The 13,631-nt window shown below is 42.7% G+C and overlaps 1 protein-coding gene across 3 annotated transcripts; it reads left to right on the top strand.

The window, feature by feature from the left end:
• Positions 1–4,332: 4,332 nt before the first annotated feature.
• LOC110531977 (protein disulfide isomerase Creld1) lies at positions 4,333–12,288 on the top strand. 3 transcript variants are annotated; one of them, XM_036987879.1, is made up of 12 exons: positions 4,333–4,534; positions 4,947–4,990; positions 5,245–5,373; positions 5,553–5,635; positions 6,046–6,156; positions 8,910–9,001; positions 9,077–9,256; positions 9,381–9,476; positions 9,578–9,661; positions 9,776–9,871; positions 10,286–10,426; positions 10,519–12,288. In XM_036987879.1, the coding sequence occupies exons 2-12, from the start codon at positions 4,976–4,978 to the stop codon at positions 10,737–10,739; spliced, it is 1,248 nt and encodes a 415-aa protein (XP_036843774.1). In that variant the 5' UTR covers positions 4,333–4,534; positions 4,947–4,975; the 3' UTR covers positions 10,740–12,288. The 3 variants fall into 3 exon arrangements, with proteins under 3 accessions (XP_036843774.1, XP_021471205.1, XP_021471204.1); XM_021615530.2 differs by lacking the exon at positions 4,947–4,990 and having other exon boundaries at positions 5,249–5,373; XM_021615529.2 differs by lacking the exon at positions 4,947–4,990 and having other exon boundaries at positions 4,334–4,534.
• The last annotated feature ends 1,343 nt before the right edge of the window (positions 12,289–13,631 follow it).

The following is a 13,631-nucleotide window of genomic DNA, read 5'->3' as shown; positions in this document are numbered from 1 at the left end:
ATTTGTTGAGTAGGATATTGGAGGCTATTTTCTAAATGACATCACTGAAGTCGAGGATTGGTAGGATGGTCAGTTTTACAAGGGTATGTTTGGCAGCATGAGTGAAGGATGCTTTGTTGCGAAATAGGAAGCCAATTCTAGATTTAATTTTGGATTGGAGATGTTTGATGTGGGTCTGGAAGGAGAGTTTACAGTCTAACCAGACACCTAGGTATTTGTAGTTGTCCACGTATTCTAAGTCAGAGCCGTCCAGAGTAGTGATGTTGGACAGGCGGGCAGGTGCAGGCAGTGATCGGTTGAAGAGCATGCATTTAACTTGTATTTAAGAGCAATTGGAGGCCACAGAAGGAGAGTTGTATGGCATTGAAGCTTGCCTGGAGGGTTGTTAACAGTGTCCAAAGAAGGGCCAGAAGTATACCGAATGGTGTCGTCTGCGTAGAGGTGGATCAGAGACTCACCAGCAGCAAGAGCGACGACATTGATGTATACAGAGAGGAGAGACCTTAACAAAGGCCCCATGACCAGTGGAAGCAAAATAGCCCCATAACATCAAAGATACACCACTATATTTTACTGTAGGTATGAGGTTATTTTTGGCATATGCATCCTTTGTCGACGAAAAACACAACGCTGGTTTGCGTGGTTAAAGACCCCTATTTTCATCTCATCTGATCATAGCACCCGGATCCAATCCAATGCCATTTCGCTAACTCCAGACATTTTACATACGTTGGTTGCTCTCAATAAAGGATATTTTCTGGCAAACCTGGAGACTTGGTGACCCCCAAGATGTGACCAAATTCTGTAATTCTCCAACTGTTGCCTTCAATTTTCCGTTGCCTCCCAAACCATCTTCCTCCATGTGCGTGTGGACAAGATACACTTACCAGCAAGTAAGATACACTTACCAGCAACAAGTTTATCACTGTTCAAGTGGTTATACACTTTATAATACTTGCCCTAATAGTGGTATAATTAAACAATAAGCTGAGGGGGTGTGCTATATGGTCAATATACCACAGCTAAGCGCTGTTCTTATGCCCGACACAACGCAGAAGACCTGGATACAGCCCTTAGCCGTGGTATATTGGCAATATCTCAAACTCCCAATGAGTTGCTTAATTATACTTCTTACCATTTATTAAGGCAATAATTAAAAAGTGTAAAACCACTTGAACAGTGGTAAACTGCTGGTAAGTGTATATTGTCCCCACGCACAGTGCTATTATAAATTGGTTACCAATTGAATGAGTAAAAATAAATGTTTTGTCATACCCGTGGTATACGGTCTAGCCAATCAGCATTCAGGGCTCGGACCATCCAGTTTATAATTATTGTTTTAGTAATTTTTTGGTACCAATTGCCTGATTTTATGAAGGTCAACAACCATTTGTGTCCTTTTGTTTGAGTTCTTTACCTTTCCCCATGGTGATGGATGACAAATGGATTTAGTGTGTTACTTAATTTTTATGCCCTAGTGAAACAGGAAGGCCATGGAAGGCCACATTACAGTTCCTTAAGCTGAGACGACCTTTACAAAGTAGAATGTTCATGCAGATTTATTATTTTATTTTTTTTATCTTTAGGGGTGTATCCTTATATCCTTCCTGTTTGGCCCTGTCCGGGGGTGTCCTCAAATGGGGCCACAGTGTCTCCTGACCCCTCCTGTCTCAGCCTCCAGTATTTATGCTGCAGTAGTTTGTGTCGGGGGGCTAGGGTCAGTTTGTTATATCTGGAGTACTTCTCCTGTCCTATTCGGTGTCCTGTGTGAATTTAAGTGTGCTCTCTCTAATTCTCTCTTTCTCTCTTTCTTTCTCTCTCTCGGAGGACCTGAGCCCTAGGACCATGCCTCAGGACTACCTGACATGATGACTCCTTGCTGTCCCCAGTCCCACCTGGCCATGCTGCTGCTCCAGTTTCAACTGTTCTGCATTATTATTATTATTATTATTATTATTATTATTATTATTATTGGACCATGCTGGTCACTTATGAACATTTGAACATCTTGGCCATGTTCTGTTATAATCTCCACCCGGCACAGCCAGAAGAGGACTGGCCACCCCACATAGCCTGGTTCCTCTCTAGGTTTCTTTCTAGGTTTTGGCCTTTCTAGGGAGTTTTTCCTAGCCACCGTGCTTCTACACCTGCATTGCTTGCTGTTTGGGGGTTTTAGGCTGGGTTTCTGTACAGCACTTTGAGATATCAGCTGATGTACGAAGGGCTATATAAATAAATTTGATTTGATTTTGGGTGCCAATCATTTTGACACTTTTTTGGGGGGGGATTACTTTTTAAACAATGTGCAATTGTATTATAAAATCATGTACTTTCCCAATTTTTTTGCATACAATATAACTTAGAATTTGTATTACTTCATTTTATACAGTATTTCTGTTGCTCATCTTTATCAAGGGTTCCAATACATTTGGAGGTGACTGTATTAATTCAACTGACACATTAATAATATTGTATATCAGTGTCGATAGTATAGACCAGGTTATCTCATTGGTTAATCTCTGTCTCTCTAACACGCAGCGTAGAGATTAATGCTCTATTAGCTAGAAAGATATTTGGCAGAAATAATGGAGTCTGTGGAGGGGTGTCGTTCTCCATATTTGGATGTCTTCAGCGCTTCACTCACTTGCATTCTGTGAACTATCTGCAGTGCTGCGCCGCGCCGGTGAATACTTCACCCTGGTGCAGTTTGAGTCTCTGCCCCTCCGGCCTCCTGGTGGCGGCCGCCCCCTGCCTGAGCTCTACAGGGGGCTGCCGCTCTTCAGCCTCCCCTCCCAGAGCCTGGGCTTCCTGACTGAACTGGCTTTGGGGCGAAGTAGTGGAGCAGCCTCATGGCCACTGGCAGGGGGGCACAGGGCAGCCTCACGGGTACTTGCTGGGGGGCTGAGAGGGTTTGCGGGGGGTTCAGCAGTGTTACAAGCCGCCACAGGACTGTGTTGGTGCAGGGGTGGAGGACCCCTGGGAGTCTGTGCCTCTGGAGCCGTGTCTCAGTACCCCACCGTCTAGTCCTGACACCAAGACCAGCAGGATAGTCTGAGAGGACATGAGAGGCTAGGAAGGAACCAGGGGCTTTTGCTACAGGACGGTAACTGTGGCACTTATACAGTATACTATAATCAGATACTGGACATAAGGACTTGCGGAGATGGTGGCTTGTTGAAACTGTATCTCATCATGCACTTGTAGAGCTACTCTACAAAGTTGAGCATGACTTGTAAATATTGTAAGTGATTCACTTTTGTGCTCCTGAAACACTACTGTCAACCCCAGCTTGGTGCTCATTCCTGAACTGTAAATGTGTGACATTGTTGTACTCAACCATTATCTTAATTTCAAAATATTATATGGTTAAAGTTTTTTTTAGTTTACTAAGTGATTTGTTAAGTTGTTTAACGCCAGTGTTGGGGAGTAGTGAACTACATGTAGTTCAACTACTAATTAAACAACATTTTGTCATAGCTTGGTGGTAGTTTAACTAAATCTAAATCTCGGCAGTGTTTTCAGTAGTTTATTACTTTTTTTATTAGCTAATTTCTTGCTCAAAATATATAGTAGGCAATAATTTCCTCACTTGAAATGTGTTTAATAGGCTAAATGACACTTTCTGTTAACATCTGACTCCAGAGCGATTTGTTCTTGCAATTTTTAGTCTGACATTTCATATTTAGATAGGATCATTTTTCACGAAGTAGCTTGGCTGTAGTGAACTACTATTTCAAAATTACCTATCTAAAGCGAATTATTTATTTTATTAAAGGTAGCTACAGTGTAGCTTAACTTCTTCCAGTGTGAAGTAATTGGTAGTTTGGTAAACTATGATTTCAGAGTAGCTTCCCACCACTGTTAAATTCAATTTTCTACATTTGTGTATTATGTTGTGGTGCATTGCTGTGACTGGGTGATTCATAATCAGTCATAGGTCTATAGTGGTTGTGACTAAATGCAGAACAACTACGGACGGGAGTAACTTTTTTGTAGCAGGTTAGCAGAGCATTTTTAGCTAAGCCTAAATATTTTCTTAAACTTAACCTAAGTATCCTAAACTGCTACATTAATTATCCTAACCTGCTGCATACGTTTTCCTAACCTTTAACGAACAAGTTACTTCCGGCCGTAGTTGTATACCACGTAGTCAACACCGTCTACAGTGGTTTGATTCATGCTCGTGTATTGGTTAAAATAAATGTTGAAATTGAAATTGGTCTGCTAAGTCGTCTCAGGACAAACGATAATGTCGTTCAGGATCAAGGCACGCCCTTCTTGGTACTCGGCGAGTAATGATTGGTTTAAGACTGAGGTCCCAGTGGGATTGGGCGGTATCCTGCCAGCTGCGTCTCAACCAAAAATAGGCAGAAAAAAAGCTACTAGAACCCCTGCATCAGCACCGGTCAGGAAACTACCGTAGATAATACGGTGGCTGGTCAATGAATGGCATGGTTGAACTGAACCGGTGAACCACGGTGTAATTGGATTACTGTGCCGACGACGCTCCCAGTCTATTGCCTGCAAACTGCTGGTAGGATTCAGCTCAGCATCATTCTTTAGAAGCAGAACATCTTTGTTGAAGCTAGGTGGCTAACATTAGCTATCCAGCTAGCTAAAAACCCCTTAAAAAGTGCATTAGTTATAGCAGCTAGCTAGTTAGCATAGTACATGTTCTGTCCTGCAGTGTACAGTAGGCAGCATCTCATATTACTTGCGCTGATCTGATGGGATTGAGGGTTATCGGATGTGACTGCGAACGGGACCTTGGCTAACGTTAACTAGCTAGAATGATGATGATCCTCTGGACCACAGCCTAGATGGATCAGTCAGGACAACAACGTTAGTGAGCTCCGTACCTAGCTAAGAATTTAACTAGCTATGTTTTTGCTAAGCAGCAGAAGCGATGTAAAATAATCATCATTAATTAGGCTTATCCTTAACAGGATCCAACTGGATTTGGCAATACATAGCTATGATTAGAGAGAGAGTAAGTGGCACTGCATTGTTTACTACAAAAGTATATAACTCATCCTCCTTTCTTTTCACACACTTTATTTAATCCTGCTGCCCGTCATTGTACACAGCAGTTCTCAAAGTATGATAAATGACTAGGTTGATTGAAAGACACAGTAACAAATCGTGACATAACCACTGTGATGAAGAAATATCGGACTGTGTATCAGTAGTTAGGGTCAACTACTTTGTACTGAATCTCCTCTGTCCTCCGTGGCTGAGTGGTAGGTAGTCCAAGCCATGTCGTGGTTGTGGCCCCTGCTCCCTGCCCTGGTACTCTTTTCTGTGTTGTCTGTGGTTCGAGTACAGACTGCACCATGCCAGACCTGCCGCAAGCTCACTGACAGCTTCATCAAGGTAGAAGTTGTCTCTCTTCCTGTACTCCCTCTTTGTTAGTTTGTCGGTCATATTGTGCGTTTTTGTATCTGTTGGTATCTCTGTTTTGCTTATTGCTCATGTCTCTTGTCGGTAGCTGCTATTTTACTCTCCTTGCTGTTCTGTTTTTGTCTTCACCTGATGGTCTTTGTTTTTCCCAGGGACTGGATAAAACATCCAATAAGAATTTTGGGGGTGGCAACACTGCTTGGGAGGAGGAAAATCTGGCTAAATATGCTCGCAGGTACTATTGGCCCCACTATGCCTATGTCTCTAGAATCTCTACGAATAAGCAGTCTTTAGGACCTACAGTCTAACATCTGTGTTTATGCAGAGGCAAGTCCACAAGGCCTACTAATCTCTGACAAGCCTTAGCATGTAGTTGAAGGGACAATGCACCATTGTCACTATAAAGGCTTGAATTTGATTCCTCTGACCTGATTCTGTTGTCCTTCTGATTAAGCCAAGGCAGACAAGACAAGAGCTTAGTACCCCCTATGTTCTTACACAGTACAGCCTCTCATAATTGTGTGTGTGATACTTCTTGAGTGTATAATGGAGGATATAAGGGTGTAGTATTTGTTTTATCTGTGCTATGTTCGCTAGTGAAGTGTACTATATTACTCACTCTTCCCCTCCCATCCTCATTCTCAGTGAAACCAGGTTGCTGGAGATAGTGGAGGCAGCGTGTGAGCAATCAGACTTAGACTGTAACAAACTGCTGGAGCAGATAGAGGACCAAGTGGAGACATGGTGGTTCCACCGGTATGTATGCCACAGTGTGTCTGTTTGTATCTGACTGTAAATGCGTTAAATGCAGTACCAGTCAAAAGTCTGGACACTTAATCATTCAAGGGTTTTTCTTTATTTCTACTATTCTACATTGTAGAATAATAGTGAAGACATCAACAATGGAATAACACATATGGAATCATGTAGTAACCAAAAGAGTGTTAAACAAATCCAAATATATTTTAGATTCTTCAAAGTAGCCACCCTTTACCTTGACCGCTTTGCACACTCTTGGCATTCTCTCAACCAGCTTCATCTGGAATGCTTTTCCAACATTCTTGAAGGAGTTCCAACATGTGCTGAGCACTTGTTGGCTGCTTTTCCTTCACTCTGCAGTCCAACTCCTCCCAAACAATCTCAATTGGGATTGAGGTTAGGTGATTGCAGAGGCCAGGTCATCTGATGCAGTATTATATCACTCTCCTTCTTGGTCAAATAGCCCTTACACAGCCTGGAGGTGTGTTGGGTCATTGTCCAGTTGAAAAACAAATGATAGTCCCACTAAGCGCAAACCAGATGGGATGGCGTATCGCTGTAGAATGATTCACAGTCTCTGAACAGTACAGTTGATGTTGAGATGTGTCTGTTACTTGAACTCTGTGAAGCATTTATTTGGGCTGCAATCGGAGATGCAGTTAACTCTTATGAACTTATCCTCTGCTGCAGAGGATAACTCTAGGTCTTCCTTTCCTGTGGCGGTCCTCATGAGAGACAGTTTCATCATAGCGATTGATGGTTTTTGTGACTTCACTTGAAGAAACCTTTCAAAGTCCTTGAAATTTTCCGTATTGACTGACCTTCATGTCTTGCAGTAATGATGGACTGTCGTTTCTCTTTGCTTATTTGAGCTGTTCTTGCCATAATATGGACTTGGTCTTTTACCAAATAGGGCTGTCTTCTGTATACCACCCCTACTTTGTCACAACACAACTGATTGTCTCTAACTCATTAAGAAGGAAAGAAATTTCACAAATTCACTTTTAACAGGGCAAACCTGTTCTTTGAAATGCATGAAGCTGGTTGAGAGAATGCCAAGAGTGCAATCTGTCATCATGGTAAACGGTGGCTACTTTGAAGAATCTCAATTTTGTTTTGTTTAACAATTTTTTTGGTTACTTCATAGTTTTTAATGTCTTCACTATTATTCTACAATATAGTAAAAATTATGAAAAACCTTTGAGTGAGTGTGTCCAAACTTTTGACTGGTACTGTGTATACACTCCCCTCCGTATGCATTTGGACAGTGAAGGAACATTTTTATTTGGCTCTATACTCCAGTTTTTTTTTAATTTTTGATATCAAATGTGCCATATGAGGCACATCATTTCACCTTTTATTTGAGGGCATTTTCATATCTGTTTTTAGAAATCAAAGCACTTTATGTATCTAGTCCCCACATTTGGACAAATTCAATTACGGCGTATTAAAGTAGTTAAACGTTTAGGATTTGGTTCCATATTCCTTGCACTCAATGACTATATGAAGCTTGTTGGATGGAGTTTGTTTGTTTTGGTTGTTTCGGATTATATTTAGCCAAATAGGAACTGAATGGTGAACAATACATATATTGTGTCATTTTGGAGTCACTTTTATTGTAAATAAGAATGTGTTTTTAAATTATATATTTTTTTAAACTTCTACATTCATGTGGATGCTACCATGATTATGGATAATTATAAATTAATTATGAAAATGATGAGTGAGAAAGTTAGATGCTCAAAGACCATACCCCTTCAAAATGCTAACCTGTTATTGGTAACAGTGAGAAGTTAGATGTTTCTCACTCATCATTATTCAGGATTTTTCTTAGTCTTGGCATTATCAGGATTAGTTTAGAAGTGTTCACAAACATCTTATTTACTCACGTAGAAAGAAATTACTCCAGTTATCATTTACCATTCAGTTCCTATTGGGCAAAACAACCCATAACACAACCAAAACAAACTTCAAATATCACAAACTTGGTGTAGTCATTGCGTGCTAGGACCAAATACTAAACTTTTGACTACTTTAATACAATATAAGGGAATTTGTTCAAATACGTATGACTAAATACACAAAGTGCTATAATTTCTAAATGGTAAAACATATGTATTAAAATACCCTCAAGTAAAGGGTGACATCTAATGTCGTCTCATGAAACATTTGATCTCAAATCCAAAATGCTGGAGTATAGTCAAATTTCAGTGTCTAGATTGTAGCTTCACTGTCCAAATATCTATGGAGGAGAGTGTATACAGTGCCGTGAAAAAGTATTGCAAAGACCCAAACGGCGTTCCATACTTTCTACTTTTGAATGCAAGAGTGGGCCAAAATTCCTCCACAGCGATCTGAGAGACTGATCGACAGCTACAGGAAGCATTTGGTTGCAGTCATTGCAGCTAAAGGTGGCACAACCACTTATTGCGTGTAAGTGGGCAATTACTTTTCACACAGGAGAATTGGGTGTTGCATAACTTTGTTAATTAAATAAATAAGTATCACATTTTTTTTGTTATTTGTGAACTCCGGTTCCCTTTATCTAATATTAGGTTTTGGTTGAAGATTTGATAACATTATAAAAAATATGCAAACATGGAGAATCAAACGGTGCCAATACCTTTTCACAGCACTGTAACTGTTCTGTGTCAATGTACATGCACACCTAAGCAGTATGTTATTTGTTTGTGTGTGCTTGTCCTTCCTCTCATCACTGATCTTGTCACTGTCTGTCTCTGTGTGCGTAGGCAGCAAGAGGCTCCAGACCTATTTGAGTGGTTGTGTATAGAAGAGCTCCCGCTTTGCTGTCCCCCGGGACATTTTGGACCAGACTGCAAAGGTACTGAACACCACACACACACACACACACACACAGTCACTGTATTAACCGTGTGTTGTTGTTGTTGTGCTGCAGAGTGTCTGTCTGGTCCTGGAGGGGTGTGTGGTGGTCTGGGCCGCTGTGAAGGAGAGGGCACGCGTCTGGGAGATGGAGAGTGCGTGTGTGACCCGGGGTACTTCGGTCAGCTGTGTCAGAGCTGTGCAGACGGCTATTACAGAGAGAAGAGCTCCAATCACAGCACACCAGCCTGCGCAGGTAGCCAGTCAGAAACAGTTTGCCTATCTGATCATCAACCAGACAGCCTGGCTCATATATTATCAAGCAATCTCATGTAGAATGCTCACAAACCAATAATTTCTCCTCTGTGTAATGTCTTTAGCATGCTACCGCTCTTGTAAAAAGTGCTCAGGGCCAGAGAACTACAAATGTCTGGAATGCAAACCTGGGTGGCTCTTCCATGACAACAAGTGTGTTGGTGAGTATTTGGCTTTTGTGTGTGTTTGTTCAAGCGTAATGTCGTCTGTTGGTTTTCGTACTGTGCCTGTGTTTAACTCCTGCTGTGTGTGTTCTTTCCAGACACTGATGAGTGTGGCACAGAGCTGGCTCGATGTTCCTCCAACACCTATTGCCACAACACAGATGGATCGTACGAGTGCAGAGGTACTGTAGGCTCTCCCTCTACTATCTGCTAGTAACAGAGTAATGACTAATCCTGTTTGTTGTTGGTAGACCTGTGTGCTGACCCAGTTCTCTGTCCTCTCTTGTCTGTGCCAGGCTGTGACCAGGCATGTGTGGGCTGTATGGGCAGTGGTCCAGCCCGCTGTAAGAAATGTGCTCGGGGATACAAGCTCAGAGGAGCCAAATGTCTTGGTGAGGGAACCCGGCTGTGTCTCCATTTACTGTCTGTCTGTGTGGCTCCCTTTACTATATGATTCTGCTCAGGGGCGCAACGTTCACTGGGGACGGGGTGGACATGCCCCCCCACGTTCTGAAATGACATTTTTGCCCACCCCAGTTTTATCATTGGAATGTGATACAAAACAAGCCAACGGAGTGCTTTAGGACCATAGGGACGCCTCCGAGTGGTCGGGTAGGCTGTTTAGAGTGTTAATCTGACTGAATAAAACAATTATGTCCGCCCCACTTCTAAAACCAAACTTGCGTCCCTGATTCAGCCAATCAGATGAACCTTTTATTAAAGCAGTCGGACTTTCTCACCTACTTGTATTATACACTCTTGTCATGCGGGTCACTCTGTCCAGCTTTTCTTTCTCTCCCACCCAGATGTGGATGAGTGTAGTGAGAGGGCGATAGCATGTCTAGGGCTGAATGAGGCGTGTTTCAATGACGAGGGGTCCTTCCGCTGTGAATGTGCTGACGGCTTCATTCGTAGAGACAGCATCTGTGTGGAGAACCATCCGCTGAGTAAGTGACACACACATACACAAACACGTGTATGACCTCCACCCCACAGCATCACAAACATATTTCTCTCTTCCTCGCGATCGCTCCATCAGGTGGTCCAGAGAAGGGTCTGTTTGATGACATGACTGATGACGAGGTCCTGGTCCTGCAGCAGATGTTCTTTGGCGTGGTCATCTGTGCCCTAGCAACGCTCGCCGCCAAGGGCGACATGGTCTTTACCGCCATCTTCATCGGGGGCGTGGCCGCCATGGCTGGATACTGGCTGTCAGAGAAGGGCGACCGCATGCTGGACGGCTTCCTAAAGGGACGCTAGCCTACCAGGAGCTAGGGATACAGGACAGAGGAAGGAACTCTTGAATGCAAACCAATGAGGGCGACAAAGACTGAGGGGTGACGGCTACAGGAATGCTAGCCAATCAGGGATGTACTATACTACTTTGGGGGTGTTGGCTTGGGATGATTGTGGGTCTTCTGGATTGTGAACCTTTGAGATAAGAGACCTTGGAGCTTAGTGAAATTAGAGAGCTCAATGGAGGAAGGAATATAGAAGACCGGGTACTACTTGATCCAAGAACACTGAAAAGACACTGGACTGTCTTTCTGCACTGATATGGGAGACCAAAACCCAAGCCTCTTGCCTCAACTCATGGAATCCCAAAAAAACATTTCCACTGAATTTCAGCCGTGACCCAAAAGGACCAGCTGACATGATTATCTCGTTAACACAGGTGTTGACGAGGACAAGGCTGGAGATCACTCTGTCATGATGAAAAGGGAGGGAGTGCAGGTTGGATAAGACCACTACTGATTGTTACCAAGTTATTATGCATTTGTATCTTCTACTGAGCAAAATATTGCTCCAAAATGATGTCTGTCCATTTCCACACATCCCAACCCCAAACTTCAAGAGCAAGAGCTACCCCTCTTACCTCATCAGTATTCTACTGTTCATCATTTCACCTTATACTGAGGAACAGCGGTGCTTCCCTGGTAATGGAAGGTGATATGGGATGGTCAGTGGGGTGTTGAAGCACTAAAGACTGCTGCTATAGTGGACATGGGAAATGTGTAGGAAAGGACAGATGCTTCCTGTTGCACCAGTGAAATTATGTCCAATGTTATAACACTATTTATAATCGCGTCCCTATTATGACTGTGTTTTTGCACAAACTTATTCTTACTGTATGAATGCATGAGAAAGGCGATACTGTATGTATTTATTATCCTGATAGGCATGAAAGACTGAACTTTATAGAGCTGCTTGTTTCCCCCTTAAACTGTTCAACCAGGATACAAGGATCATCACTTCTGTGTCACCACCCCAAACCCTAGTGCCTGAGCAGTGTGCATGAGAAAGCAAGAGAGTAAAAGGCAGCAGTCCTAGTGAAGATGTCACCCATTGTATTGTTTTGCAATAATTCATTTCTGATCATTTTTTTGCAAAAACCTTAGATGTTTATTCTGTATCTGTTTGATATGTGTGTGATCAGCACCAGGCAAAATGGGGTACTGTACAGTCGTGGCCAAAAGTTGAGAATGACACACACATTAATTTTCACAAAGTCCGCGGCCTCAGTTTGTATGATGGCACTTTGCATATACTCCAGAATATTATGAAGAGTGATCAGATGAATTGTAATTAATTGCAAAGTCCCTCTTTGCCATGCAAATGAACTGAATCCCAAAAAAACATTTCCACTGAATTTCAGCCGTGACCCAAAAGGACCAGTTGACATGATTCTCTCGTTAACACAGGTGTGAGTGTTGACGAGGACAAGGCTGGAGATCACTCTGTCATGATGGAGTTCGAATAACAGACCGGAAGCTTCAAAAGGAGGGTGGTGCTTGGAATCATTGTTCTTCCTCTGTCAACCATGGTTACCTGCAAGGAAACACATTCCGTCATCATTGCTTTGCACAAAACGGGATTCACGGGCAAGGATATTGCTGCCAGTAAGATTGCACCTAAATCAACCATTTATCAGATCATCAAGAACTTCCAAGGAGAGCGGTTCAGTTGTTGTGAAGAAGGCTTCAGGGCGCCCAAGAAAGTCCAGCAAGCACCAGGACCGTCTCCTAAAGTTGATTCAGCTGCGGGATCGGGGCACCACCAGTACAGAGCGTGCTCAGGAATGGCAGCAGGCAGGTGTGAGTGCATCTGCACGCAGTGAGGCAAAGACTTTTGGAGGATGGCCTGGTGTCAAGGGCAGCAAAGAAACCACTTCTCTCCAGGAAAAACATCAGGGACAGACTGATATTCTGCAAAAGATACAGGGATTGGACTGCTGAGGACTGGGGTAAAGTCATTTTCTCTGATGAATCCCCTTTCCGATTGTTTGGGGCATCCGGGAAAAAAGCTTGTCCAAAGAAGACCAGGTGAGCGCTTACCATCAGTCCTGTGTCATGCCAACAGTAAAGCATCCTGAGACCATTCATGTGTGGGGTTGCTTCTCAGCCAAGGGAGTGGGCTCACTCACAATTTTGCCTAAGAACACAGTTATGGATAAAGAATGGTACCAACCATCCAGGAACAGTTTGGTGACGAACAATGCCTTTTCCAGCATGATGGAGCACCTTGACATAAGGCAAAAATGATAACTAAGTGGCTCGGGGAACAAAGCATTGATATTTTGGGTGCATGGCCAGGAAACTCCCCATACCTTAATCCCATTGAGAACTTGTGGTCAATCCTCAAGAGGTGGGTGGACAAACAAAAACCCACAAATTTTGACAAACTCCAAGCATTGATTATGCAAGAATGGGCTGTCATCAGTCAGGATGTGGCCCAGAAGTTAATTGACAGCATGCCAGGGTGGATTGCAGAGGTCTTGAAAAGAAGGGTCAACACTTTAAATATTGACTCTGCATCAACTTCATGTAATTGTCAATAAAAGCCTTTAACACTTGTGAAATGCTTGTAATTGTACTTCAGTATTCCCTAGTAACATCTGACAAAAATATCTAGACACTGAACCAGCAAAGTTTGTGGAAATTAATTTGTCTCATTCTCCAAACTTTTTGCCACGACTGTACAAAGCACAAGTGTATTTTATCAGAACTGTGTCAACATGTGCATCCACTCAATCCCAACACGTTGTTCCACCCTCATCCTGAGTATCTACTAAAGCTAGTGCGCTTAGAATAAAACATTTATTCAAATTATATTTTTTCATTTTCAATCATCTTTTATTTTATTGTTAATCAT

The sequence above is a fragment of the Oncorhynchus mykiss genome, chromosome 9 (genome assembly GCF_013265735.2).
Source record: "Oncorhynchus mykiss isolate Arlee chromosome 9, USDA_OmykA_1.1, whole genome shotgun sequence".
In the NCBI taxonomy this organism is placed as follows: Eukaryota; Metazoa; Chordata; class Actinopteri; order Salmoniformes; family Salmonidae; genus Oncorhynchus; species Oncorhynchus mykiss.
Note: the sequence above shows the minus strand (reverse complement) of the source record. Positions and strands in the feature narration are given on the sequence as shown.

Excerpts from the sequence above, each read along its gene's own strand:
- LOC110531977 (XM_036987879.1), top strand. Across the intron at positions 6,157-8,909 it reads GAGACATGGTGGTTCCACCG|GCAGCAAGAGGCTCCAGACC; the intron begins GTATGTATGCCA and ends CTGTGTGCGTAG. Across the intron at positions 9,662-9,775 it reads TGGATCGTACGAGTGCAGAG|GCTGTGACCAGGCATGTGTG; the intron begins GTACTGTAGGCT and ends TGTCTGTGCCAG.